Raw genomic sequence first — 26,521 nt, 5'->3', positions numbered from 1 at the left:
CATCTCAGGGCGCTCCAGGCCTGCTCCACCCCAGGGTGCTCCCCAAGCCTGCTGCACCTCAGGGCGCCCCAGGCCTGCTCCACCTCAGGGTGCTCCCCGAGCCAACTCCACCTCAGGGCGCCCCAGGCCTGCTCCACCTCAGGGTGCTCCCCAGGCCTGCTCCACCTCAGGGTGCTCCCCAGGCCTGCTCCACCTCAGGGTGCTCCCCAAGCCTGCTCCACCTCAGGGTGCTCCCCAAGCCTGCTGCACCTCAGGGCGCCCCAGGCCTGCTCCACCTCAGGGCGCGCTCCCCAGGCCTGCTCCACCTCAGGGCGCCCCAGGCCTGCTCCACCTCAGGGTGCTCCCCAGGCCTGCTCCACCTCAGGGTGCTCCCCAGGCCTGCTCCACCTCAGGGTGCTCCCCAAGCCTGCTCCACCTCAGGGCGCTCCCCAAGCCTGCTCCACCTCAGGGCGCCCCAGGCCTGCTCCACCTCAGGATGCTCCCCAAGCCTGCTCCACCTCAGGGTGCTCCCCAAGCCTGCTGCACCTCAGGGCGCCCCAGGCCTGCTCCACCTCAGGGTGCTCCCCGAGCCAACTCCACCTCAGGGCGCGCTCCCCACCTGCCCCACCTCGGGGAGTCCCAGGCCAGCTCGACCTGAGGGCGCGCTCCCCGACTGCCACACCTCAGGGCGGCACACCCGCCCCCGGCCGCTCACGCCTCACGCCGGAACGCAAGGCTGACCATGGAAGACCGCGCCTGGCGCCGCCGTCGGAAAGGGCGGCCACGCAGGCGCGCCAATCGGGGGGCCCCGCGCGCGGCGGGGGAGGAAGCTGTACTGACCCCGCCCCCCGCGGCCGCGCGTGCGCGGGCACGCCGCGTTCCGATTGGCGGCGCCCGGGCGGGCCCGACGTTGGGGCGGGCCCGCGTTGCGTGACAGTTGTGGCGGGGGAGGGAGTGTCAACAGAGGCGAGGCGGCGCCGCGTCTGCGCGAAGGACATGGAGGAGGACGCGCAGGAGCAGCGGCGTAGGAAGCTGGAGGCTGGCAGGGCCAAGGTAGGCAGCTGCCCCGCCGCTCCCTCGGCCCCGGCGCGGGGTCCTGCGGGCCGCATCGCGCGTTTGCCCGCGGCGGGCACCGTGAGACCGCAGCACCTGCCAGGCTTCGCCCTTCCCGCGTCTCTGTGGGAAACCGCCTCCTGGCCGCCGCCATCTTGAATCCGCCGCCCTCCGTCCGGGCCCGCCTCCGCAGCGGCTGGAGCCAATGAGCGACAGGGACGCGCGACGGCTGGCGGGTCGGCGCCACTCTGGGCGGGGCGGTGTGTGCGCCTGCGCGGTTAGGGCTGTGGGTGCTGGTTGGGCGTGGCGTGGGGCCGGTGTGCGCCTGCCCGGGGGCGTGGCGTGGGCAGGCGTGGGGCCTGTGTGCGCCTGCGCGGTAGGGTTGTGGGCGCTGGTGTGGCGTGGCGTGGGCAGTCGTGTGGCCGGTGTGCGCCTGCGCGATGTGGGTACCCGGGGGGCGCGGTCCCTCAAAGCCCCGAGTTCGTGTCTTCCTGGTGTCCCGACCGAACGTGGACGCTCCCGGCGGCGCTTCCGCGTGTTTGAAGCCCTGTCACGGCCACCATGCCGTTTTTTCCCTCACACGCACGGAAGGGTCTCGGGGACTTGCAGGCTGGGCTCAGCCTTGGAGCGCGACCGGCGATGGCCGGCCCTCACGCACTCAGGGGCACGAGTTCGAGAGCGGCGTGGGCAAAGTGGCACCGTCGGGGTTGGAGGCGCTCTGCCTGAGGCCGCTCTCGGGGCCTGCAAGGCCTCAGTCCTGCTGCCGTGGGCCTGCACTGGGTGGGCGTGCCCAGAGCTCCAGGGCGCCTTGCAGGCGGAGACCCTGCTGTGCTGCGGGACGTGGTGGAGGGCAGCCAGGGCAGCGCAGAAGGCAGCTGGGATTGGATCTGAGGCAGTCTTGGATGTTTTTCTTATGCAGTTGGCCCTGTGCAATCTTCCCGTGTCCGTAAGGTTGTTATCTCCTTCATTTATACAAGTGTTTCACTGTCACAGTTCTCATTTGAGGAAACACATCGCCTAGTGAAAGCTGGTGAGGTGTTGGTGGCAGCTGGAGGGGCAGCTTGCACGGAGACTCCGATCTGGGGCTGACAGAGCCTGTGCCTTCTGACGGACGACGTTCTCGGGAGGTCCCTGGTGCTTTAGCGAGCTGTGTCGTGAAAAATGGAACATCTGATTCCGCCAAGGAAGATGTTAGATTGACCTGGCTTAATTATTTTTTTGCTATTTCGGTATCTTGTCTCAGATTCCATTGCTAGAAGTTTTGGCTGGAATATTTCTTCAGTTGGGGGAAAAGAGCAAGGAGGGGATGAGTTAGCTTTTTATAATTTTGAACGTAAAACATGCCTTGATTAACCTGTCAGCCTTTTAAATAGATGTCTTTTGAAATATTTAATTTTTGGTAGGCTTCTGTGGGCCAGAATAGCTTTTGGGTTCTGCCCATCAGCCACATTGGTTCTTCTGTCCGTAAGGAGGCATAGTCGGTGTGCTCCTGGGTAGCCTCTGGGTGTGCGGTTCTGCACCTGGAAGGCAGTGCTTGGGGCACGGTGATCTGCCAGGCCAGGTGTGGCTGTGGGACCGAGCGCTCTAGAGCCCCATGTTCCCCAGCAGCCTGTTCACTTTGTGGTTCTGTTACTTTTTTCTCACTTACCTTTGCCTTTACTACTTCTCCACGTTTCTGCGCAGCTTGCTCACTTCCGACAGAGAAAAGCAGAAGGTGACTGTGCGTATTCGAAGAAAAAGACGGCGAAGAGGAAGGGCCCGGCTGTCGATGCGCCTGTGCAGGAGGAGAGGCCGGTAGCCGCCAAGGACAGTGGGCGTCTCGGAGGGAGGGATGATTGCAGACCCTGCGGCGATTTGCCCGTTGGGGCGACAGGCCCGTCCCAGGCTCAGGTGGGTGTCTTCAGGGCTGATTTTCTTGGTTGGCTCATCTGGTTGTCATCAGACTTTGCTTTTTGCCTTTCAAAAGTGTGGAAAGAGTTTGATTTAGTTTATGGAAGGTGAGTAAATTTCAATGACTTTACTCAATTAAGTGTTTCACCATTATGGTATGAATTTAAGACATTTTGGATTTATTTTTATTGGAAAGTCAGATTTACAGAGTGAAGGAGAGACAGAAAGATCTTCCATCTGTTGATTCACTCCCCAAGTAGTTGCAACAGCCAGAGCTCAGTCGATCTGAATCCAGGAGCCAGGAGCTTCCTTGGGGTCCCAAGGCCCTGGGCTGTCCTCCACTGCTTTCCCAGGCCACAAGCAGGGATCTGGAAGGGAAGTGGGGCAGCTGGGATACAAACTGGCATGGATATGGGATCTCAGGCGTGCAAGGCGAGGACTTTAGCCACTAGGTTGCCGCACTGGAACCTGTACCAGCGTTTTTAACAGGTGTTTATTTGGACACTGAGGATGCCCCTTCATCTACTCTCAAACCTACCTGCTTGTTAACTGTCCTTTACCTTCTGCTGGTGCACCAGGAAGGGATAGGTGTCGGTGTCAGACATGTCGTATGTCCAGAGGAGGCTTGCTGTTTCTGAGGCCTGCTGAGTAGCGGAGGTGCACCTGCCAAGGGCGGCTGTGGCAGCTGAGTGGGCACTGAGGGGGATGAGGGTGCTGGGTAGCATGACCACCCTTGTTCTCTGCACCTGCCCCTAGGTGGGCTCTATTCTCACAGGTTTCCTGTGTGAATTTGAAGTGATGACCTTGAATGTCCAGTGTCCTTGCCTTGTGCAGCAGCATGGGTGTTGCTTAGATCTTTGATAAGATGAATTGGAAGAGAATGTGGGGGATAGAATTTGGCTCAATTGGCCTGCCTTATTGCCTTATTGGCTTACTGCTTTATTGGTAAAAAAAAAAAAATAGTTCCAGGGCCTGCAATAGCCAAAGCTAAGCCTGACCAAAGCTGGGAGCTGGAAACTCCACGTGTGGCAGGAAGTGATGTTTGGTCATCTCCACGTGGACCTCCCGTGTGTGTGTGTGTGGCAGGAAGTGATGTTTGGTCATCTCCACGTGGACCTCCCGTGTGTGTGGCAGGAAGTGATGTTCGATCATCTCCACGTGGACTTCCCGTGTGTGTGTGTCAGGAAGTGATGTTCGGTCATCTCCACGTGGACCTCCTGTGTGTGTGTGTGTGGCAGGAAGTGATGTTCGGTCATCTCCATGTGGACCTCCCATGTGTGTGTGGCAGGAAGTGATGTTTGGTCATTACCTTGTGCCTGCCAAGGTACGTTCCTACGTTGTGGAATTGAAAGCACTTAGTAGCTGGGATTTACATTGGCGCTTGGACATGGCGCATGCGTGTCCCGAAGCAGTGTGCTGTGCCACAGTGCCTCCCTGCCAGTGACACTTTCTAAAAATACTAGCTTTTCTGTAGAGTACCTGTCAATTAGAGTTTATTGGATAATTTTTTGTGATTTTTTTTTTAAGATTTGTGTATTGTTTTTACTGGAAAGGCAGACATACAGAGAGAGGAGGAGATACACAGAGAGAGATCTGTCCACTGGCTCACTCTCCACTGTGTTCCGGCTCTAGGCCCAGTTTCCTGTGATTAAACTCGGGTCTTCCTCATTGTTTTGCAAGGAGTGCTGTGACAGTGCTGATGTTTTCTGTGAGTGCGTCCTGCGGGTTCTGGGGTGGATGTTTAATAATAGCTTGATCACTTAGTTACCGTGATGCCTGCTAAATTCTAGCTAACAGAAAAGTATATAGGTTCAGCGCGGTAGCCTAGTGGCTGAGGTCCTTGCCTTGCATACGCTGGGACCCCATATGGGTGCTGGTATGTGTCTTGGCAGTCCTGCTTTCCATCCAGCTCCCTGCCTCTTGCCTGGAAAAACAGTGGAGGACAGCACTGGGCCTTGGGACCTTGCACCCATGTGGGAGACCTGGAAGAAGCCCCTGACTCCTGGCTTCAGATTGGCTCAGCTCCGGCTGTTGCCCCACTTGGGGAGTGAATCAGAGAATGGGGAATCTTCCTCTCTCTCTCTCCTTCTCTGTGTATTTGATGTTCCAAGAAAAAAAAAAGGCCTTAAAAAAGTAAAAAGAACAGACGCCTTTAACAGGGGGTCTAGTTCTGATTCCTTAAAAAAAAAAAGTACAGGGCCTGACGTGGTGGCCTAGTGGCTAAAAGTCCTCACCTTGAACAAGCCGGGATCCCGTTTGGGTGCCGGTTCTAATCCCGGGAGCGCCAATTCCCATCCAGCTCCCTGCCTGTGGCCTGGGAAGGCAGTGGAGGACGGCCCAAAGACTTGGGACCCTGTACCCGTGTGGGAGACCCAGAAGAAGCTCCTGGCTCCTGGCTTCGGATCGGCACAGCACTGGCCGTTGGGCTCACCTGGGGAGTGAATCATTGGATGGAAGATCTTCCTCTCCGACTCTCCTCCTCTCTGCATGTCTGACTTTGCAATAAAAAAATAAATCTTTTAAAAAAAAGTACAGATACATTCGTGTTTCTCATATTTTGACTTTGATGAGTGATTGCTGCTTGAGGAATTGTCATGGTTGTATGGCAACTGCTGACTCGTGCTGTTGTTGCGGCCCCACGCAGTGATTGGCATTCCTTCTCTCCAGTGACTCAGTCACTGGATAACATGCACTCAGGCCGGACTCTGGCGTCTCCCTGGTTTCATTGAGACGTCCGTGCTCACTCTGTCCCTGAGACACATAGGTGTGGCCTGAGCGCTGGTTTGGATTGGCTTGTGTGTCCTGCCAGTGCTCCTTGGTTGTTTTGAAAACCGCCTTGCTTCCTAGCACAGAATCTCCGGGTTGGTTTTGCCCTTTCAGGGCTGTAGTTTTGGAGCCCACCATTTCGTGAAGCAGTCAAGCAGCCGTTCTGTTCCCTTGCATGGAGAATGGACCTAAGCAGCCAGTGTCTGGGTGTGTTTACTGTGGTCATCAGTGTACCAAAAGTTCCTTTGCTTGGTGCAGCAGTAGTCGCTCTCAAACCAGGACTGCTGCAGGCCAAAGTGGGAAGGTGTGAGTTCCTAAAGGCCTGCTTCCCAGAGCGGCTGTGGCCAGCGCTTTGCTGGCCAGGCTAGGGAGGCAGGAGCTGAGCAGCACACTTCCTGCACAGAGGGTGTCCAGAAATTCCATCCCTTGGGCATTTGGCTGGTCTTGCCCTCTTGGTAAACAGTGTGGCAAGAAAAAGGCTTTTGAATAAGGCATAAAAGCAACCAGTGAATTATTTCAGATTATTTGCTTGTTTCCAGGTTATTTGAACAGACAGAGCTAGGAAATACAAATATAAATAAATGTTATCTGCTACTTTGTCTGCATGTGTATAAAGACACTGAGTTGCTGCTGATACCTGTGATTCGACTCTGACATGGAGATCATTGCAGCTTTCCTGCTTTTTTTGAACTCCTTTTGGTGATAGAAATATAGCTGTTTTTTTTTTTTTTTTTAGATTTATTTATTTTTATGACAAAGTCAGATATACAGAGAGGAGTGCCGGAGACCAGCTCCAGCTGAGTCCGGAGCTCGAGAAGAGTGCGTGGATGAGGCGTGAAGAGAGAAAGAAAGGAGAGACGGACCACTAGGATTCTTTGATCATTGTGGACATTGCGAGAAAGCTGTCCGCTTTATTTATACAGAAGCAGTACAAGGTTTTCTTTTAGGGGCATTTTGACATAGCTTCGGGGGGCACAATTTACAGCTTCTTGAGAAATGATTGAGGAAGGATCCCACATTCCTTGCTTATCTTGGTTTGCCAGTCTTCATCCGCTCTCCTCAGGTCTGGGCTCTAACCTAGGCGCCGCCTGTGACAACCAGGCCCCTACCTTGAATTATGTATGGGTTAGTAAGTCTGGGGTCTTGGTCTGTGGGGATTACGGGCCATTGGCACTAAAGGCCATTAGGTCAGCAAGCTCACACAGTTTGTTATCTGAACAAGTAAAGCAAGAGTTATAATGGTGGAAAGAATTGTAATTAGCAATGAGCCAAGTTTACTCCATTTAAGTTTCAATTCTGCAATGGACAAGTGAGTGTTTCTAAAGACAATTCTACAAATTGTTTCACGTTAAGACAGGGCATTATCCATTCCAACGTTGCAGCCAAGAATTTCTCAGTAGACAACACATCTTATTCAGTAATACACTCTTACTACAATTCTTTTTTTTTTTTTTAAAGATTTATTCGTTTTATTACAGCCAGATATACAGAGAGGAGGAGAGACAGAGAGGAAGATCTTCCGTCCGATGTTTCACTCCCCAAGTGAGCCGCAACAGCCGGTGCTGTGCCGATCCGAAGCCAGAAACCAGGAACCTCTTCTGGGTCTCCCACGCGGGTGCAGGGTCCCAAGTCTTTGGGCCGTCCTCCACTGCCTTCCCAGGCCACAAGCAGGAAGCTGGATGGGAAGTGGAGCTGCCAGGATTAGAACTGGCACCCATATAGGATCCCAGCGAGTTCAAGGCGAGGACTTTTAGCCGCTAGGCCATGCTGCCGGGCCCAAATCTAGCTGTTTTTATAACATTCACTTGTTGTATCTCAGAGTGGCCAGTTTGGAGGTCAACGTTTTGCTTCAGCATTCCAGGGTGTCAGTAGTGGCCTTTGGTTTTTGGAATATGACCTTTCACAAGCTATCTCATCATTGCCTTTAGAGCAAGCTGTGCCCCAGACATCCTGCGGTCCCTCATTGACCCCTGTGGTGCACAAAACACAGCTGCAAACACAGTTCCTTTTCTGCCCTCTGCCTTGTTTCAACTTTTTTTTAAAAGGTTTATTTATTTTTATGACAAAGTCAGATATACAGAGAGGAGGAGAGACAGAGAGGAAGATCTTCCATCTGATGATTCACTCCCCAAGTGAGCCCAACGGCCAGTGCTGTGCCGGTCCAGAACCAGGAGCCAGGAACTTCCTCCAGGTCTCCCACACGGGTGTAGGATCCCAAAGCATTGGACCATCCTCTACTGCTTTCCCAGGCCACAGGCAGGGAGCTGGATGGAAATTGGAGCTGGCCGGGATTAGAACCAGTGCCCATATGGGATCCCGGCGCGTGCAAGGCGAAGACTTTAGCCGCTAGGCCACGCCGCCGAGCCCTCAACTTCTTTTGTTTTAAATTTTTCATAATCTGTTTTACTTTTGATGATGTGTGCACAATTGAGAAGAATACATGCCCATGTGGATCAGTGATTGGGGTGGAGAGGGCCCAGGAAGGGGGAAAGTGGATAAGACAACCTCTTTTAGTCTTCCTGTATGGGAGGGAGAGAAGGGGATAAGGCTGCTCCCAGTAACCTTATTGGACCAGTACCTGAGAATGTCATCCAAGGGACTGCACCGTGGAGCATGCTCTGAGGGTACTACTTAAGTGGTTTCAGTAGTTCTTAGATGCTGTTAATTTCGTTGCTCCAAGGTTGAGGAAATCTTTCCAAAGTCCATTGGCTAACGTAGTCTACTTCAGAGTCTTGACTTGTCCAGATACCTGTTGTTGAAGCTTGGCCAGGAGAGTTAAGTTTGTTCTGCTCTCCATGGTATTAGATGTCCTCCGAAGATCTCAGTGAGCTGCCATGTCCCCCATGTGCATCTGGGCGTGCTGTCCACTGTCTTGGACACAGGCTTCAGCGATTGAGGAGGCCCATTCTGACACGTGCTTTCCCCATGTTCGGGATTTTGAGTATAGCAGTCTAGGTGGGGACATCCCCAAAGAAACCCCACTGGAGGTGGCCCCAGGCCTGACTTCTGTGTATGCCAGCCAGTGCAGGGTCCAGCCAAGTCTGTACCCACATAAGCCTATACACAGACTGGTGGTTGCAGTTTTGTCACGAGCCCCATCTCATAAGTAAACCAGTGGGTGCGGTGGCCCAGCCTAACCCTGCCCACCACACACTTGGCCCTCATGCACACCAGTGGGAACTGCATCATATTTCGAGCCACCACCAGTAACTCCCACCGGGCCTGCCCCCAGCCATGGATCCTGCACATGCCACTATGTAACAGCAGGCTGGTCTGATCTGTCCCACATTCCACTCAGTTCTTCTGCATGTCAATGGGTATTGCAGCCTAGCTCAGCCTGACTAACCCTACTATCCAGCCCACACTTCTGTTGGTGGGTAGTGTCTTCTGTCCAGCCAATCCTGCCCCCAGCTTTGGTTCTTATGCTCAACAGTAGAGTTGCAGCCCGTCAGAGGGGTGCTCATAGTTTCCCTACTAGGCTTATTCCCAACTTCAGATGTTGCCATTTCTAGGTGGTTCTGCGGTCTAGCCTAATAGGACTTGCTCCCAGTGTTGGTATTTGCAAGCTGACATAACAGCTAAGCCAACTGGCTTGCACCTGCTCTGGCTCATACATGTACCAACATATATGGTTGCTTAACCCAGCCTGGCTCTCCCCTGATCCCAGCTCACATGCAGGCCAAGGAGTTTCGTTGTCCTATTGCCCACCTGGTCTGGTCTGTCCCCGTTCCCAGCTCTCATACTCACCAGTGGGAGCAATGGCGCAACAGGAGAGCCTCTGTGGCCCCCTTACCAGGTCTTGCGTGTGCTGGTGCGTGTGGTGGCCTAGTCTGGTACGGCATACCTCATCTCAGCATTTCCTGGTGGACTCTGCAGCCTAGCTCAGCCCAATCTGATCTCAGTTCCAGCTCATGCTGCCGGGTAATGAAGCCTGTCCCGGGCTGGACAGCCCCCAGGCTCGGCCCAAATGTTAACTGACTGGTGTTGTGTGTGGCCTAACCCAGTCTGTCCCTCAATGTCCTGGCTCTCATGTTTGCCAGTGAACGCTATGAATTGTCCTAGCCTGACCGCATGTATGTCAGTGGGTACTGTAACTGGCCTGGTCTGGGCTGCTCCTAGCCTTGGTTCTTGCGCTTAACAGTAGGGATTGTGTCCTGACAGAGGTGTTCCCCACGCTCTGTCTCAGGTCACCTCCTGGCCACAGATCTTATGCACACCAGCGGGTCCTTTGTCCAGCCTGATTTGGCCTACCTCCTGTCCCAACAGGTACAGGTGTCTTGCTTGACTGACCCACACTCATTCCGGCTCTTACCATTGGGTGCTATAGCCCAGCCCTGCCTGGCCCACACCCAGATCCAGCTCTCATGTGGTTCAATGAGTGCCAAGACCTAGCCCCACCTGTCCTGCATCCACTCTGGATCTTGTGAGTACCAGCGAGCGCTGGAGCCTTAGCTCAGTCTGGCATACCACAGACCCCGTCCACACATGCCAAGGGATGCTGCAACCGTGTCCAGTCCAGATTGCCACCTCCATTCTGGCTCTCATACTCACTAGTGGGAACTGTAGTCCAGCCAGGATGTCTGCTTAGCTCCCCAACCAGGCCTGCTGATAGTCACAGATCTTGCATGTGCTGGTGGTTGGTTGCTCATACCCAGCCTGGTATAGCCCATCCCCTGTCTTGGCCTTTGCCATTGGATACTGTAGTCTGGCTTGGCCCAGTCCACCCCCAGTCCGAATTCTTGCTGGTGGGTGCTACGGCCTAGCCCTGCCCAGTCTGCTTCCATACCCAACTTTCATGTGAACTGATAGGTGTGCGAGCCTAGCCCTGCGTGGCCCGCACCCCATCCTGCCTCCCACACATACCAGTGTACTGTGATTTGACCTGGCCCTGCCTGGTCCGCCCTTTCCTCCACACCCCTCAGAGCCAATGGACACGCCTGCCAACAGTTGGAGCAGCCTTTCCCGGCCTGACCATCACCCAGCCCTGACTCATTGTTATACCCATGGAAGTTACAGCCCACTAGGGAAGTTCCCCAGGTTCCCCAACCAGGCCCACTCCCAGACCCAGGTCTCATGTCTGCCAGCTGGTGCTAGGCCCCCCATCTTGGCTCTTGTGTGTGCTGGTGAATTGTGTGGCCTGGCCTGGCCCACACCCAAGTCTTGGGTGCGCCTGTGAATGCTGCACTCTGGACTAACAGCCTGTTTCCAACCCTGTACCCATGAGTGTTGGTGAGTTCTGTGGTCATGCCTAGTTCAGTGTGTCCTTACTTCCAGCTCTTGAGCAAGCCAGTGGATATTGCAGTCATACAGGGTGAGTCCACATGTCCCCTGTAGAATCTGCTCCCAGAGCTGGTTCTCATGTGTGCTGGTTAGTGTCATGGGCCAGCCTAACGTGATCCATCCCCTGTTCTGACACTCCCTGGCAGGTACTGTGTTCTAACCCTGCCGGCTAGGCCCTTAGCCATAGCTTTCATGGACACTGATGGTTGGTGGTTGGCAGAGGTTGATGCAGACTAGCCCAGCTCAGGCCTCCCATGTGGGCAGGTATGTCAGTTTGATTCAGAAAGGCCCTCCACCTTCCCTTTTCCAACTGCTTGGTCTCAGCCCTCTTTCTTACTGGCAAGTCTAGTGGCCTTGTTGGTGGAAGTCCCCCAGAAATCATTCTTCCCCTCAGAAATCGTACCTCCTCCTTCCCTGAGCAATCCACAATTCCCGTGTCTGTGGGCACATGGGTTTCCCAGCCTGATCTTCCAGTGGGATGGTGTGCTGGTCCTGAGCCCTGCCTGCTTGCTCAAACCCAGTCCTCCGATATGCATACTGGCCTGGGACCTTAACACTCTACCTGCCTAGGACCCAAGGATGTGCGTGAGTCCCCAGGCCCTGTCCACTACCAGCAGCAACCTTTGCATCTTACTCAGATGTTTATCAAACGCTGACTGGTTCTTGGCTACATCAGCATCAGGACCAGTTTGGTTGATCTGAGTACAGTCAGTAATCCCCACCCACTTCACCTTAAATACAAGCCATCAGAGAAGAGGATCTGCAGTCCAGAGCGTCGGGGCAGTGCACCTGTCAGTGTGGACCGCACCTCTCCCCGAGGACAGCACACCTGGTCAGTGTGGACTGCACCACTCCCCGAGGGCAGCACACCTGGTCGATGTGGACCGCACCACTGACACGTCTTGTGTGGATGATACTGGATGAAGTCACAGTGTCCCTTGATGGGCTCGTGGGTGGGGAAACAGGTTAGCACGGTGGAATGTTGCTTAGCACTGAGGAGAAATGAATGATCCAGCTGTGAAAAGGCAGAGAAACTGACTTAGGGGATTGCGCTGCCTCTTGTGATGCTGGCGTCCCAAACAGGAGCCTGTTCTAGTCCAGGCTGCTCTGCTTCTGGTCCAGCTCCCTGCTAATGTACCTGAGAACGTGTGGAGGATGGCACAGGTCCTTGGGGCCCTGCACCCATATAAGAGACACAGAGGAAGCTTCTGTCTGCTGACTTTAGCCTGGCTCAGCCCTGGCTGTTGCAGCTACCAGTGGATAGAAGTCTCTTTCTGTGGCTCTTTAAATAACAATAATAAAAAAAATGTATAGTGAGATGGCTGTGGTGGAGGGCTGGGGACTGGATTTGTGCAGCATAAGTTCCTTAAGGCATTCAGGCTGTCTCGTGGGATGTCACAGGGGTACGCACGTGTCAAAGCCTGTGGTGCGTCCCAGCACAGAGTGGGAGCGTAGGGTGGGATGCAGACTGACGGGCACTGTAAGGCATGAAGCAGCCTCTGTGAAGGAGCTGCGGGCCAAGGGCTGAACTAGGTGACTGTGGAGATGAGCTGTAAGGCCGAAGACAAACCTTATATAACACTGCTCTGGTGGGTCAATTTGCAGATGTAAGTTATAGTTACAATAAGAGTATGAGATTGGGCTCGGCGGCGTGGCCTGGTGGCTAAGGTCTTCGCCTTGATCCCATATGACCGCTGGTTCTAATCCCGGCAGCTCCACTTCCTCTCTATCTCTCCTCCTCTCAGTATATCTGACTTTGTAATAAAAATAAGATAAATCTTTAAAAAAAATGGCTAAGAGCATATTTTAAAAAAATCAATAAATGTTTAAAAAAAGATTTATTAAAAAATTAAAGTGAGAAGGGGGAGAAAGAGAAATGGCGGAGAGACGGGGAAGAGAGAGATGAGGGGAGCCGGGAGAGAAGGGGGTTAAAGTGAGTGTGTGAGTGAGCTGTGGTGTCTTCCTGCTCTTACAGGGGCATAACCTGTCACTGGGGATCCACCCTTATGTTCCTTCCAGAGACCCTACGTCCAGGGCACCATTCAAGGAATGCAGAAATGCAGTCCTTGGCAGGCTCCACAACAGGAGGGCAGGTGGGGTGGTTCTGGAGCTGTGTGCAGAGAAAGGTGTTGGCGTCTGTGTGCAGAGAAAGGTGTTGGCGTCTGTGTGCAGAGAAAGGTGTTGGCGCTGTGTGCAGAGAAAGGTGTTGGCGTCTGTGTGCAGAGAAAGGTGTTGGCGTCTGTGTGCAGAGAAAGGTGTTGGCGTCTGTGTGCAGAGAAAGGTGTTGGAGCTGTGTGCAGAGAAAGGTGTTGGAGCTGTGTGCAGAGAAAGGTGTTGGCGTCTGTGTGCAGAGAAAGGTGTTGGCGTCTGTGTGCAGAGAAAGGTGTTGGCGTCTGTGTGCAGAGAAAGGTGTTGGCGTCTGTGTGCAGAGAAAGGTGTTGGAGCTGTGTGCAGAGAAAGGTGTTGGAGCTGTGTGCAGAGAAAGGCATTGGCGTCTGTGTGCAGAGAAAGGTGTTGGAGCTGTGTGCAGAGGAAGTGGGAATGGGATGGAAGGGACTCTGAGCTCTGAGAATGTAAGTCCAACAATGACCTTTGTCTTTTTTTTCAAGGATTTGTCTATGGATCAGAATCAGCTTGAAATTAAGAAGGCTCAGGCCAGAATAACTGAATTAGAGGTGAAACTTCTGAATAGGCAAGAAACTATCAACAGGCTTGAACTGGAAGTGAAAGAATTGCAGGGTCAGCTGGCGCAGTGTCCTGGCTCTGTTCCCTGCCACCAGGTTTGTTCACACACAGCTTGTCTTGCTTGGAGGATGTGTTGACCTCTAGTGTGAGGGGTGAAAGCTGGCCGGCACCTTCTGAGTTGCCTCGTCTGAGCTGCGGCCTTTCCATCTTGCTGGACTGTGATTGTACTGTTTTATCTGTTTATTTGAAAGAGTTAGAGAGGTGGAAAAAGAACTGTTTTGTTTGGTGGTTTACTTTCCACCTCGGCTTGGACTGGGCCAGCTTGGGCCAAGCCAAAGCCAGGAGCGTGAAATTTCAGCCTGGTCTGCCCTGTGGGTGGCAGGGTCCCAAGATGTCGGGCCTCCACCCTTGCTTTTCCACCTGCCTTTGGAGGGAACTGGATCAGATGTGGAGCAGTGGGGTACTCACACTGGTGCTCACATGGGCTACTGGCATCACAGAGGCCACTTAACCCATCGTGCCATGCAGCCTCTTGTTCTGTCTGTTTAAAGGTGGGGCTGGATGGGGCTTGGCGTGGTAGCATAGCAGCTAAATTCCTCGCCTTGAATGTGCCAGGATCCCATATGGGCACAGGTTCTAAACCCAGCAGCCCAGGTTCCCATCCAGCTCCCTGCTTGTGGCCTGGGAAAGAAGTGGAGGATGGACCAAGGGGAACCTGCACCCTTGTGGGAGACCCAGTAGAGGCTCCTGGCTTTGAATTGGCTCAGCTCAGTTTTGGTCACTTGGGGAGTGATCCATCGGACGGATGATCTTCCTGTCTATGTCTCCGCCTCTCTGTATATCTGACTTTGTAATAAAAATAAATAAATCTTTAAGAAATTTTTTTTTAATTTATTTTTATTGCAAAGTCAGATATACAGAGAGGAAGATCAGTCCGCTGCTTCATTCCCCAAGTGGCGACCATGGCCAGAGTTGCACTGATCCAAATCCAGGAACCTGGAGTCTCTTCTGGTTCTCTCACATGGGTGCAGGATCTCAAGGCCATAGGCCATCCTTGACTGCTTTCCCAGGCCACAAGCAGGGAGCTGGGTGGGAAGCGGGGCTGCTGGGTTTAGAACCTGTGCCCATATGGGATCCTGGCATGTTGTAAGGTGTGGACTTTAGTGACTAGAGTACCATGCTGGGCCCTTTTTATTATTTTTTTAAAGATTCATTTTAGTTGTTTATTGGAAAGTCAGATACACAGAGAGGAGGAGAGACAGGGTGGAAGATCTTTATCCATTGATTCACTTCCCTAGTGGCCACAACAGCGGAAGCTGAGCCAATCTGAAGCCACCAGCCAGGAGCCTCTTCGAGGTCTCCCACGTGAGTGCAGGGTCCCAAGGCTTTGGCCGTCCTCGACTGCTTTTCCAGGCCACAAGCAGAGAGCTAGAAGGGAAGTGGAGTAGTCGGGATACGAACTGGTGCCCATATAGGTTCCCAGCACATGAAAGGTGAGGACTTTAGCCACTGGGTTACCATGCTGGGACACTCTGGTGAGTTTTGAAGTCTGGTACAGTTTGGGCAGATTGGGCTGTCTCCTCAGCCCAGCCCAGTTCAGCCTAGCTTTCTGTGCTTGCCAGACTGGTCAGGAGTGGGTCAGCTTCCAGTGCTGTTGGTGTCATTACAGAGCAAAGTCTGAGAGAGACAGCATTGTGGCACAGTGTGAGCTGCCCTGGCTCCTGATATTGTCAGCGTACACTGGAGCAGTGCTTAGGGCCTGCTCATCTGCTTGTACTGCAGCTTCTTGGGGCTGGAGAAGATGCCCCACGTCTCTGGGCCTCTGGTCCCATGGGGGACCTGGTCCCATGGGGCTCTGAACTTCGGCTGGCCAGGCCTTGTGAAGCCAGGAGCCAGGGACTCTGGAGCTTCCCCAGGGGTGGCAGAGGCCTCAGGGTTAGCAGGTTGCTCTGTCTAGGGGAGCAGTGAGGGCTTGAACTGGTGCTGTGATGTGGGATGCTAGTGTGAGCTGCAGTTTGATCCGCTGCATCCCAATGCCTACCTTATTCTGCTTCTTTCCTGGAGTGACTGTTCTGTGAGTTTTCTGGGCTACAGATGCCCTTTGCTTTGCTTTCCCAGGAATGTGAACATGAACAGCAGCACAAGCTTGAGGTTGCTGAGTCCATTAGCAGACAGAGAGATGAGGGAGGCTGGCAGCAGCAGACTCAGGTGACTCCTTTGTGGGGCCCTGGTGGGAAAGGCTTGTGCCAGGGTGGGGGTTTGTGTTCTGTGTGTGGGGCCCTGGTGGGAGAGGCTTGTGCCAGGGTGGGGGTTTGTGTTCTGTGTGTGGGGCCCTGGTGGGAGAGGCTTGTGCCAGGGTGGGGGTTTGTGTTCTGTGTGTGGGGCCCTGGTGGGAGAGGCTTGTGCCAGGGTGGGGGTTTGTGTTCTGTGTGTGGGGCCCTGGTGGGAGAGGCTTGTGCCAGGGTGGGGGTTTGTGTTCTGTGTGTGGGGCCCTGGTGGGAGAGGCTTGTGCCAGGGTGGGGGGCTCCGTTTTGTATGTGTTGGCTGTCCTGGGGCTGCTGGAGGGGACATGGGTGGATGCCCATGCTGAGGGCGAAGTTGTAGCAGGTAACAGACTGTGTGTGAGCCTCCCTCACGAGCTGGGAAGAGTCACACTTCAGGAGGGGATGGTTGTTGGCAGGAGCTACACCTGGGAGCCACAGAGCTCATGAGGGGAGAGGGCTAGGGGATGCCAGCTGGTGGGGGAGTGGGCAGCAGCCGGCTTACCATGTTCCTTCCTCCCATCAGGGACTCAGGCCGCTTCTCCCTCTCCTTCCTTTTCATTTTAAGCTTCTCAGCGTTCCCTTGTGTTGTTTCCGAGATCAGACGAGATCGGGCACATTCAGGGTGGTATGGCCGTAGACCCCTTGTGTTGTTGTACACGTGCGACTCATGAGAAATGCTCCTCCCACAGACGGTGCCCGGCCTGGAGCTGGAAGCATTGCGCCTCAGCCTGAGCAACATGCACACTGCGCAGCTGGAGCTGACGCAGGCCAACCTGCAGAGGGAGAAGGAGACGGCGCTGACAGAACTGCGGGAGATGCTGAACGGCCGGCGAGCCCAGGAGCTGGCGCTGCTGCAGAGCCGGCAGCAGCACGAGCTGGAGCTGATGCGAGAGCAGCATGCCCGGGAGAAGGAGGAGATGGCACTGAGGAGTGCCCAGGAGACAGGTGCTGACCGGGTGGACACGGCGCCTTGGGCTGCTGCTCATGTAGTGACCTCCGGAGAGCCAGCTGCCCACTTTCCAAGAAGCTCTTTTCAAAGAAATTTTAAAAATATTTGTTTTGTTTTTATTGGGAAGGTAGATACACAGAGAGAACAGACAGAGAGGAAGATCATCTGTCCCATGGTTCACTCTCCAAGTGGCCGCAGTGGCTGGAGCTGAGCCGATCTAAAGTGGGTACAACGTCCCAAGGCTTTGGGCCGTCCTCCACTGCTTTCCCAGGCCACGAGCAGGGAGCTGGATGGGAAGCGGGGCTTCCAGGACTAGAACTGGTGCCCATATGGGATCCTGGCACGTGCAAGGTGAGGACTTTAGCCACTAGGCTACCGTGCTGGGCCCCCAGATAGTGCTTTTCCTGCCTCTTCCCTTTGCCTCTGACCTGGATTGCAGGGAGTGCATGATGAGCTCCCTGACAGGTCTCCATGCTCAGCCCATCTCCCTGCACAAGGTGCCCAGCACCCTGAGCACAGCCTTCCTGCAATCAGTGCTGCCCAGGACCACACCCAGGCTCAGGTAGGCCAGTGTTTCTTTGCCCTGTTCTGCGAGACGTCTCCTGACAGATTCCCCCCTGGGCTTGTGCACCTGACTTTGTACCTTTGGTGCAGTTCTGTGTGTGTGGGCCATATGGAGGCATAACACACACTTGGAGGGTGATGCCCCTGCCTGACCTGGACACATTTACCTGGTGATTATCTGGCTTAATTTGAAGTTCTTATACATAATAGATAATTTTAAGAACTAATGAATTTATTTGAGAGTCAGAACTAATACAGACGAAGAGAGACAGGTTTTTCCTTTCATTTGTTTACTTCCCATATGTCTACAACTACCAGGCTGTGCCAGGAGCCAGGGGCTTCCTCTGGGCCTCCCACCTAGTGGTCGGGTCCAAGTACCTGGGCCCTCTGTTCCTGCTTTTTACGGTGATAGCAGGGAGCCGGATTAGACGTGGAGCTGCCTAGATAAGAACCAGTGCTCATATAGGATGCTGGCATTGTGGGTGGCCGCTTTACCTGCTGTGCTGCATGCAGTGCCAGCCCTTACTGGGTTTCTTCCTTCCTACCTGCCTGCCTTCCTGCCTTCCTTTCTATTTTAAAGAAAGGCTGATGGAGAAAGAGAGTCAGAAAGATCTTCTGTCTACTGGTTCACTCTCCAAGCAGTCACAACAGCTGGAGCTGAGCCAATAGCCTCCTCTGGGTTTCCCTTGAGGGTGCGGGGCCCCAAGGCTTTTGCCTGTCTCCTACTGCTTCCTCAGGCCACAAGCGGTGGAGCACAGTGGCACCCATATGGGATCCCAGTGGCTGCAGGATGAGGATTTAGCCACAGAGCCATCACAGGCCCTCAGTCTTTTTTGTTTGTTTGTTTTGGTTTCCCCCTCCTGTGTCCCGAGGAGAAGAGGAGGGGGATCTCTCCTTGCTGTCATTACATCAGCACTTGGGGAGAGGGGACAGTTCTTTGAAGATGCCCTAGAGACCCCAATGTGGGAGTAGTGTCCGAGGGAGTTCCTGGAGTGGTTTTGAGAGTCCTGAAACGTCATTTTCGTTGCTCCAGGGCTAAGAAAATCTTTCCAAGGTCCACTGGTTGACAAAGCCCACCTTAGTTCATCCACTGACCCAGCAGCATGCTGCCAGATTGGCCAAGAGCGTGGTCTAACCCGCTGTGCTCTCCATCCTCTGATGAAGCTGGCCTAGATGAGCTGGCCTCATGTCCCCATGTACAACTGGACATGCTGTCCACCACGCAGGCATCAGCAACTGAGGTGGTGATTTTTTTTACATTTATTGGAAACAGATTTACAGAGAAGAGAGACAGAAAGATCTTTCTTCCACTGGTTCATTTCCCAAGTGGCTGCAATGGCTGGAGCCAATCTGAGCCAATCTGAAGCCAGGAGCCTCTTCCGGGTCTCCCACACGGGTGCAGGGTCCCAAGGTTTTGGCCTGTTCTCGACTGCTTTCCCAGGCCACAGGCAGGGAACTGGATGGGAAGTGGCGCAGCTAGGACATGGTGCTCATATGGGATCCTGGTGGATGCAGGGCGAGAATTTAGCCATTAGGCCATTGTGCCAGGCCCTTTCCTAGTTTCCTTCACACCTTTTCTCTTGCTTCATACAGCTCCCAACAAACACAAGTGCAGCTCTTCCTTTCTTCTCTGTTTTGTTTCCAATATAACTTGTGGTCTGTTCTTTGTGCTTTCTGTGTTGTTTGTTTAGTGCAGCCCTGAGTCAAACTCCCCAGCTGTCCTGTGCTGGTGGCAGAGCCTGCTGCACACTTGCATGCTACCCTTGGAGGCTGGACCCCTGGTCCTTCTGCAGGCCTGCTCTGCTTATACTGAGGCCTCCTGTGCTTGACCAGATCTCCAGGTGTGTGCCTCCATCGCAGGGCCTCACACCTTCGTCCGCACCTGCTCTAGGTCTTGCTTTCCTGGCGCCTTCCCTTCCTTGGTCCCTGAGCCTTGACACTCACCATTCCTCAGGAGACTCTTGGACATCTGAGGGGCTGCCCATACTGTCCTTGTTAACTGCTTCTGGTGCAGCCTGTTGGAGCCTCAGACTGTCCCCTTTGCCTGGTGTCCAGCATAGTGGGGGCCTGAGCCAAAGGCCCTAGAGTTTGTTTGGGTTTCTGAGTTCTCTCACCTGCTTAGTGGCTGGGAGCTCTGAGTCCCATGTCCCATGTAAGTACAGTTAGTTAGTGAAACCAGACGTCATGGCAAGCATGTCCTTGGTGTGGTCAGTGAGTGCCAGAGCTGCCTCACCTGGCTGGGGTTCACGGAGATGCTGAGGCATAGTGTCTAAGCTGCCTTTTTTTCCCTCCTGCAGCTGAGCTGAAGGAGCAGTTACAGTCAGAAGTGGAAAAGAATGTCCAGATAATGGAGGTATGTGCTTGGTCAGAAAATGGATTTCTCCAAGCAACTTGCGTTTCTTTTCTTACTGTACACACAAAAAAGCCCTTCACTTTGATTCAAGCAAAATCCAGTTAAACCTTTTTCAGTCTGTGCTGGCAGGAAATGAATTGAATTCCTGTGTGTGTTAGAAGGCTTGTCTTGTTTCTTCCACATTGGTTTCTGTGATGAAAATGCTTGTCCCCCTTGGTGCTCACTCCCAGCCGTGCTCCGGGACACTGCACCTGCCTTTGTGGAGGGCAGGTGTCAGTCTGGGACCTGGGCTTGGACTCAGGCTCGTCCCCTAGCCCCGGACCGGAGGAACTTGTGTTTTGGGGCACTTGGGAGGGAGCCCAGTCTTTGGGCAGAGGTGGGGCAACGTTGGAAGTCTGTGACCCTTTGAGTGTCACTGGAGTTGGCTCTGATTCTATCCTCTGATTGCCGGCCTATTTGTGTTCTTTGCCTTCCTTGCAACAGCTGGGGAGGGGCCGGGTAGCCACCTGCAACCCGTGTCCTGTGTTGACCGTGTGTTGACTGTGTTCCCTAGGATGACAAGGGCCACTCCGGAGTCTGTCGTGGTTCAGATTTCTCCACCCCTTGTGATCAGCTGCTGACCACATTGTCCTCTTTCCTTTAAATTAGATGATGAAACAAGACTGCGAGTCTGAAAGAGCTTCATGCTTAGAAAATCTACGCAGAGAATTATCTGCAAAGCATCAGTTGGAGATGGAAGGTTTGCAAAGCCGGTTTCAGAAAGAATTGGCAGAGCAGAAAGCTGAGTTGCAGAAGATTTTTGAAGCCAAAGACCAGGCTGAATGTGAGCTGCTTGTTCTTCCTTTTTTAAGATTTATTTTATTGTTATTGGAAAGTCAGATATAACAGAGAGCAAACAGTCCCCAAGTGGCTGCCACGACCAGAGCTGTGCCAATCCAAAGCCAGGAGCCAGGAGCCTCCTCCAGGTCTCCCACGTGGGTACAGGGTCCCAAGTCTTTGGGCCGTCCTTGACTGCTTTCCCAGGCCACAGGCAGGGAGCTGGATGGGAAGCGAGGCTGCTGGAATTAGAACTGGTGCCCATGTGGTATCCCAGCGCATTCAAGGCAAGGACTTTAGCCACTAGGCAGGCCTCCATGCTGGGCCCTGAATGTGAGCTTCTCTCATGTGAATGACTACAGTTGGAAGGGGTCCTAGGGTTGCAGTGCAGCACTGGAATAAACACCCTTTTTCCCTCATGTTTAGATATATGTATGGTCTTCCCCTTACTTTTTAGACATTTTCTGTTATTTGAGAGATGGAGAGACCTTCTCTGCTGGTTCACTCCCCAGACATCAGGGTCAGGAACGTGGGTGGCAAGGACCCATCCATTTTTTACTCAAAGCATCCCTTTGGCCTTCCGAGTGCTCCTTAGCGGGGCCCTAGAGGACCAGAACCAAGTCTTGAAGCCTGGCCTCCACATGGCTTGGAACATCTTAAGTAGGGTCTGAGCTGTAGCACCAGAAGCCTTCCTTGTTTGCCCTGAAGTTGGCTCACTGCATGCCTGCGGCCTCTTGGCGACAAGGGCTGGGGTGCCCCTCCTTGACCTAGGGCTTGGTAGACCCTTGACCCTTTGTGACCTTGGTCCCTCACACATCCTAGTGCATCGCAAGAGCAGTTAAAGGACTTGCTCACTTCTGGGTGTCCATGGGGCTTCTCTGTGCGGTGCCTGAGCTTGTGTGGCTCTTGCTCCTCCCCAGGAGAACAGGCCATTTCCAAGAAGGAGATGTAGAGGCAGCCTGCGGGCCACACCCATGGCACGACGGCTCGAGCAGCCCCGGTTGCGGCGTGGAGCACTTTGTCCTCGTTGTCCAGGGTGATACGCTGGCCAGGGTGCCTGTGGAGGAGGACACGTGCTCTTGCCAGCAGCTGAGTGAGACCTGTGATGCCTTCTAGTTACCCTGAGGGATCTGGAGGCGCAGCATCAGGCCGCCATGGAGAAGCTGCGTGCTGACCTGCAGTTGGAGCACTGCCAGGACCTGCAGGACCTGGAGCTTGGCTTCAGGGAGAAGGAGAAAGAGAAGCAGCTGCAGGTAGGATGGAACCTGTGCGGCTTCCCTCAAGGGAAGCTTGGTAGTCTGTTATTTGCTAAAAGACAGACTGAAGTTTCTCTCAGTATTTGATAAAATGTAAGGGTAAAGCATCAGTGAATTCTGTTGGGTAATTATGCTCAGTCTTGCACTCCAAGCATGCATGTTCTTGAAAGTATCCCTGTGGCATCGTAGCATTGCGCATCCCAGGTGTGCACGGCCGTGTGCTGTGCCCGTGTCTGAGGAGGAGTGCCAGGTGTGCACGGCCGTGTGCTGTGCCCGTGTCTGAGGAGGAGTGCCAGGTGTGCACGGCCGTGTGCTGTGCCCGTGTCTGAGGAGGAGTGCCAGGTGTGCACGGCCGTGTGCTGTGCCCGTGTCTGAGGAGGAGTGCCAGGTGTGCACGGCCGTGTGCTGTGCCCGTGTCTGAGGAGGAGTGCCAGGTGTGCACGGCCGTGTGCTGTGCCCGTGTCTGAGGAGGAGCGCCAGGTGTGCACGGCCGTGTGCTGTGCCCGTGTCTGAGGAGGAGCGCCAGGCATCGTTAGCCAGCAGTGTTTGCACTGCTTTCCTGGGAGAGACATGGCCAGGATCACCTCGTAGACCAGGGCTGTCCTAAACTAGTAAGTCCAGGAATTGAAGGGAGATGAAGTAGTGCTGTGTGTGGAGATTCACAGATCTGAGGAGATTGTCTAGTCAGGGCCCCTTCTGGCTGCAGCCCCTGCACAGCCACGTCTCGCTCACTGTCCGTCCCTCACAGGAGCACTGCGAGTGTCTTGGGCCCCAGGGCCCATGATCACAGGCTGAAGGTGGGTTCCGTGCGGATGACAGGCTGCCCTCGCCACAGCTGCAGCTCGGGGCTGCACTGCTCTGTGCCTTCCTGGCTTGCCATGGCGCTGTGGTCCATGAGCACCTTGCTGCTCTGTCCAGGCACCTTTCCTGTTGGCAGTTGGAAGCTTGCATTCTTCCTCAGTGGGAGATGTGTCCAGTGCAGGGAGCAAGGCCCCTGACCTGAGTGGAAGGAAGAAATGCAGATTATTGGCAGTTGTTTTTTGTGTTGTTGCTGGTGGTGTTTTAAGAAGTCCCTTTGTTGCCAGATGCTGGGAAGTGGTGCCTGGGATTCCTGGTGGGGGTTGTTCCATAGCACCATCTGGAGATCCAGAGACCACCTTGGTATTGGTCCTCGCGCCAGGGCTGTGTCCTGAGGGTACTTGTTCTGATGTGGAGCATCTGAGACTCAGGCCCATGGCAGGGCCCAGGTCTTCAGGCTGTGCTGTGTGCTCTGTGGGCTTGTGATATGATGTCGAGTATGTAAGTATGTGATATGATGTTGAGCTGTAAAAGGGGCTGCTTCTGCTGTGTACAAGTGCAGACCCCAGCTGGTTGTGAGTGTGGCAAGGATGGTCCCTGGAGCTCCCATGTGAGCCTGTCCTGTGCTGGCTGCAGGCAGATCCTGGCTCCTGGAGCCAGGTGAGTGAGTGGAGTTGTGCTGGGAACCAGTCAGCCAGCACCTAAGTGATTGTGGTACTTTGGCTCTGACCCTGGCCTTCTTCGTGTCCAGCCCTCGTCCTGCTGTTGCTGCTGGTTCTCTGAGCTTTTACTGGTCCTGTGCTGATCTCCTGGAGGTGCTCGGCCCTGAGGGCTTCGCAGGTGCTGAAATGACGGCTGTGTGCTTTGCCTGGGGAGGGTCACACTCACAATGTTCTTTTTCAGCTGGAGACTCTCCAAGCTTCCTATGAGGACCTGAAGGCTCAGTCTCAGGAGGAAATCAGGCGTCTGTGGTCACAGCTTGATTGTGTGCAAGCCAACAGGCAGCTGGGTGGTGAGTTGCATGTGGAAATCCAGGTCCTCTGCATTTTCAGTTGCTGAAGCCCCAAACTAGTGTATAACCATGTAACCAGAACAGAAAAGAGACTCTGTGAAGACGGGTTTGTATAGCCTTCCAATGGAGATGTCTTCCTTCTTCAGCACTTTGGTGGAGTAATGACTCCATGTTGATGCTCTTAACAATTGAGATCGACTTGGGCACAGGTTTTGCTTTAGGGTGAGGTGAGAATTGACCAGAGGTGACCTAACTTGCTTTGGACGCTGCTATGAAGGTCCCATGTGATCCCCTCACAGAGGGTGCTGTTGGGTTCCTGTGGTCCTGAGTTGTTTGGGAGGCTGTCATGCAAGCCATTTTTCTGACGGTGTCCCTCTCCCAATCCTGGGGCAGCCCTGCGTGTCTGCCGCTGTGTTTCACTGAGGTCTCTTGAGTGTTGAGAGTGTAGTTGCTGCAGGGCAGCCCAGGCCTCCAGTGGACAGACAGAGTTGGTAAAACTGGAACAAACTAGAGCCTCCCCCTGTGGAACAGTGAGCTGGGGGCAGTGCTGCTGGGAGCGCCCTCTCTCTTGGGAGAATACAGCCTGAGTGCTATCCAGTGTAGGGTTCGTCTCCCTGGGGGGTCCGTCTTCACCAGAGGTTGTAGGGGAGAGAGCTTAGGAGGCCACAGGCAGAGCTGCTTCTGCCAACACTGTGGCCCTAGCCCACGTGCTGTGCACTGAGGACCTGCCCAGGGAGCACCGAGTCAGAATGGCTGGTGTGGTGCTGAGCTGGAGTCCACCGTGTCGTCGGTGCTGTAGGCCGGCTGGCAGCGTTCTCTGGCACAGAGTGGTGATGAGGAGAGGTGCTCCCGAGTGAGGCCTGCGTGACAAGTTAGCCTGTGTGTTGTCTCAGACAGCTTGACCTGGGTTCTGTGACTGGGATCTCCCCTGCCTGTGTGCTGACCTCAGCATCGCTAAGCTCACTCAGTTGATGGCAGAATTCCTTGGGTGCAGGAGTGATATCTTACTCCTTTCCAGCTGTCAGCAGGGGCTGCTCAGCAATGGAGGCTGTTGGTTCTCCCTGCCCCCCAAGTCTCACTCCCTGTGGCTCTGGGTCTCACTCAGCCTTTGGGAACTGTCCCTTGTTTTTAAGGTGCTCTTGGGATCCTAGGTGAGCCGTGGGATGGAGGGGCCGTCGTTTTCTCACAGGTTCTGGGATTCCACATCCTGCCCCTCGGGCGGTGGGTCTCGTCTGTCTGCTGTGTTTGTGTGGTCTCAGCTGCAGATGCCTGTGTTGGCTTCCAGAAGAGTTCCCCGAGCAGCTGCTGGGCCGGGCTGCTCGTGTGGAGGAGCTGGAGCACCTCCGGCAAGGCTTTGCACGGGAGCAGCAGAGGCAGAGAAGCCAGTACGAGTCTGAGCTGGAGCAGCTGAGGATTTATTTTGAGAAAAAATTAAGAGATGCTGAGAAAACTTACCAAGAGGACCTAACCCTGTTACAGCAACGGCTGCGAGAAGTGAAGGGAGATTGTCTTCTGGAGTCTGTGGAACTCAGGTAAAAGAGCATTCATTGCCTTCATTGTGTGTCTAAGATGTGGGGAGCTGAGCTGGCTTCAGGTCTGGTGCTGGTGGTGATTCCATGCCAGTGTGATCAGGATTTGCAACAAGATGACTAACCCCAGACTAGCACAGTCTTGTGCAGTGTTGTGTGGCCACCGTGCAGGTGGCTGGTGGGTGGCTCGTTGTCAGCCAGCGGTGCAGCCTGAATTCTCAGCCAGCAATGTCCAATCTTTGCATCTTTGCAAGGCTGTAGTAGGAGTGGACCTTCACGGTGTGCTGCTAGTCCTTGGGGACAGGAGTGCAGGTAGAGTGCTTTTCTTTTTAAGATGTATTTGAAAGGCAGAGTTACGTAGGAGGGATTGAAGAAGGGGGAATCATAAACGCTAGGTCCCATCCAGGAGCTTCATCATGTCTCCTGTGTGAGAACAGGCCCAGGTGCTTCACCCGTCTGCTGCTGCCTCCCAGGCATGTCAGCAGGAAGCTGAGCTAGAAATGAGGCAGCCAGGTCTTGAACTCGCGTTCATCTGGAATGTCGGGGTTGCAGTACTGATCCTGAGTGTGTATGCACTTAACACATGCTTTGCCTCTTAGTTCATCCTGTATATTTCTCGAAGAGATATCTGAAGAAGAAAGAAAAGACCACTTGGATCGACTTTACCTTCAGCCTGGACAATACGAGGTAATGGTTCAGTTGATCTTTCTTGAATCACTGAGAGAAAACTGAGTTTTCTCCATCTTCCATTGGAATTATGTGTCTTGTGTCATCAGGGCTGGGTATCTACCCTTTCCGTGATTCCTTCTTGACACATCAGGTGGAGGAGGGCCTGCTCCTGTGGCTCAGGGTACCCAAGGATTCCACAGGGGTTGGACTGTTGGGAGACATGTGGCTGGAGTCCTGCCTCTGTCCCAGGATCCTCCTGGCCCATGTCCTGCCAAGCATGCATGTTGTCAGACTGACTTTGACTGTTGTGTTGAAATTGTGTTTTTTTTTATGAGTTACACATTGGACTTTTTTTTTTAAGATTTATTTTTATTGGAAAGGCAGATTACAGAGAGGAGAGACAGAAAGATCTTTTCATCCACTGGTTCACTCCCCAAATGACTCAGCTGGAGCTGAGCCAAGCCAAAGCCAGGAGCCAGGAATTTCTTCCAGGTCTCCTACATGGGTGCAGGGTCCCAAGGCTTTAGCCCGTTCGTGACTGCTTTCCCAGGCCACTAGCAGGGAGCTGGATGGGAAGTAGGGCTGCCAGGACGTGAACTGGCACCCTTATGTGATCCCGGCACTTGCAAGGGGTGGATTCGCCAGTTGATCCATTGCG

The 26,521-nt window shown here is 54.0% G+C and overlaps 2 protein-coding genes across 2 annotated transcripts in view; both read left to right on the top strand.

Annotated features, from left to right (window-relative positions):
* The first annotated feature begins 850 nt into the window (after nt 1-850).
* On the top strand, nt 851-16,378 carry LOC131479799 (pericentrin-like). Its single transcript, XM_058661225.1, has 5 exons — nt 851-1,032; nt 2,716-2,922; nt 13,578-13,748; nt 15,772-15,861; nt 16,334-16,378. Exons 1-5 carry the CDS (start codon nt 976-978, stop codon nt 16,376-16,378), a joined length of 570 nt encoding a protein of 189 aa, XP_058517208.1. The 5' UTR covers nt 851-975.
* The window catches only part of PCNT (pericentrin), a 96,602-nt gene continuing 85,908 nt past the window's right edge, over nt 15,828-26,521 (top strand). Inside the window, exons 1-8 of the mRNA XM_058661523.1 lie at nt 15,828-15,861; nt 16,607-16,862; nt 19,728-19,783; nt 20,432-20,606; nt 21,716-21,852; nt 23,557-23,665; nt 24,951-25,197; nt 25,794-25,881. Coding sequence (XP_058517506.1) covers nt 16,655-16,862; nt 19,728-19,783; nt 20,432-20,606; nt 21,716-21,852; nt 23,557-23,665; nt 24,951-25,197; nt 25,794-25,881 — 1,020 coding nt within the window. The 5' untranslated portion in view covers nt 15,828-15,861; nt 16,607-16,654. The remainder of the gene's footprint in view (nt 15,862-16,606; nt 16,863-19,727; nt 19,784-20,431; nt 20,607-21,715; nt 21,853-23,556; nt 23,666-24,950; nt 25,198-25,793; nt 25,882-26,521) is intronic.

This window comes from Ochotona princeps, chromosome 3 (assembly GCF_030435755.1).
Source record: "Ochotona princeps isolate mOchPri1 chromosome 3, mOchPri1.hap1, whole genome shotgun sequence".
NCBI classification, from domain to species: Eukaryota; Metazoa; Chordata; class Mammalia; order Lagomorpha; family Ochotonidae; genus Ochotona; species Ochotona princeps.
The sequence above is the reverse complement of the archived record's forward strand: the minus strand, read 5'-3'. Positions and strand labels throughout refer to the sequence as shown.

Bases quoted from the DNA above. Each gene is read 5' to 3' on its own strand.
- LOC131479799 (XM_058661225.1), top strand. From the start codon at position 976: ATGGAGGAGGACGCGCAGGAGCAGCGGCGTAGGAAGCTGGAGGCTGGC. The intron at 1,033-2,715 runs GTAGGCAGCTGC...GTTTCTGCGCAG, and splicing joins TGGAGGCTGGCAGGGCCAAG to CTTGCTCACTTCCGACAGAG. The intron at 15,862-16,333 runs GTGACTCCTTTG...GGTTGTTGGCAG, and splicing joins GCTGGCAGCAGCAGACTCAG to GAGCTACACCTGGGAGCCAC.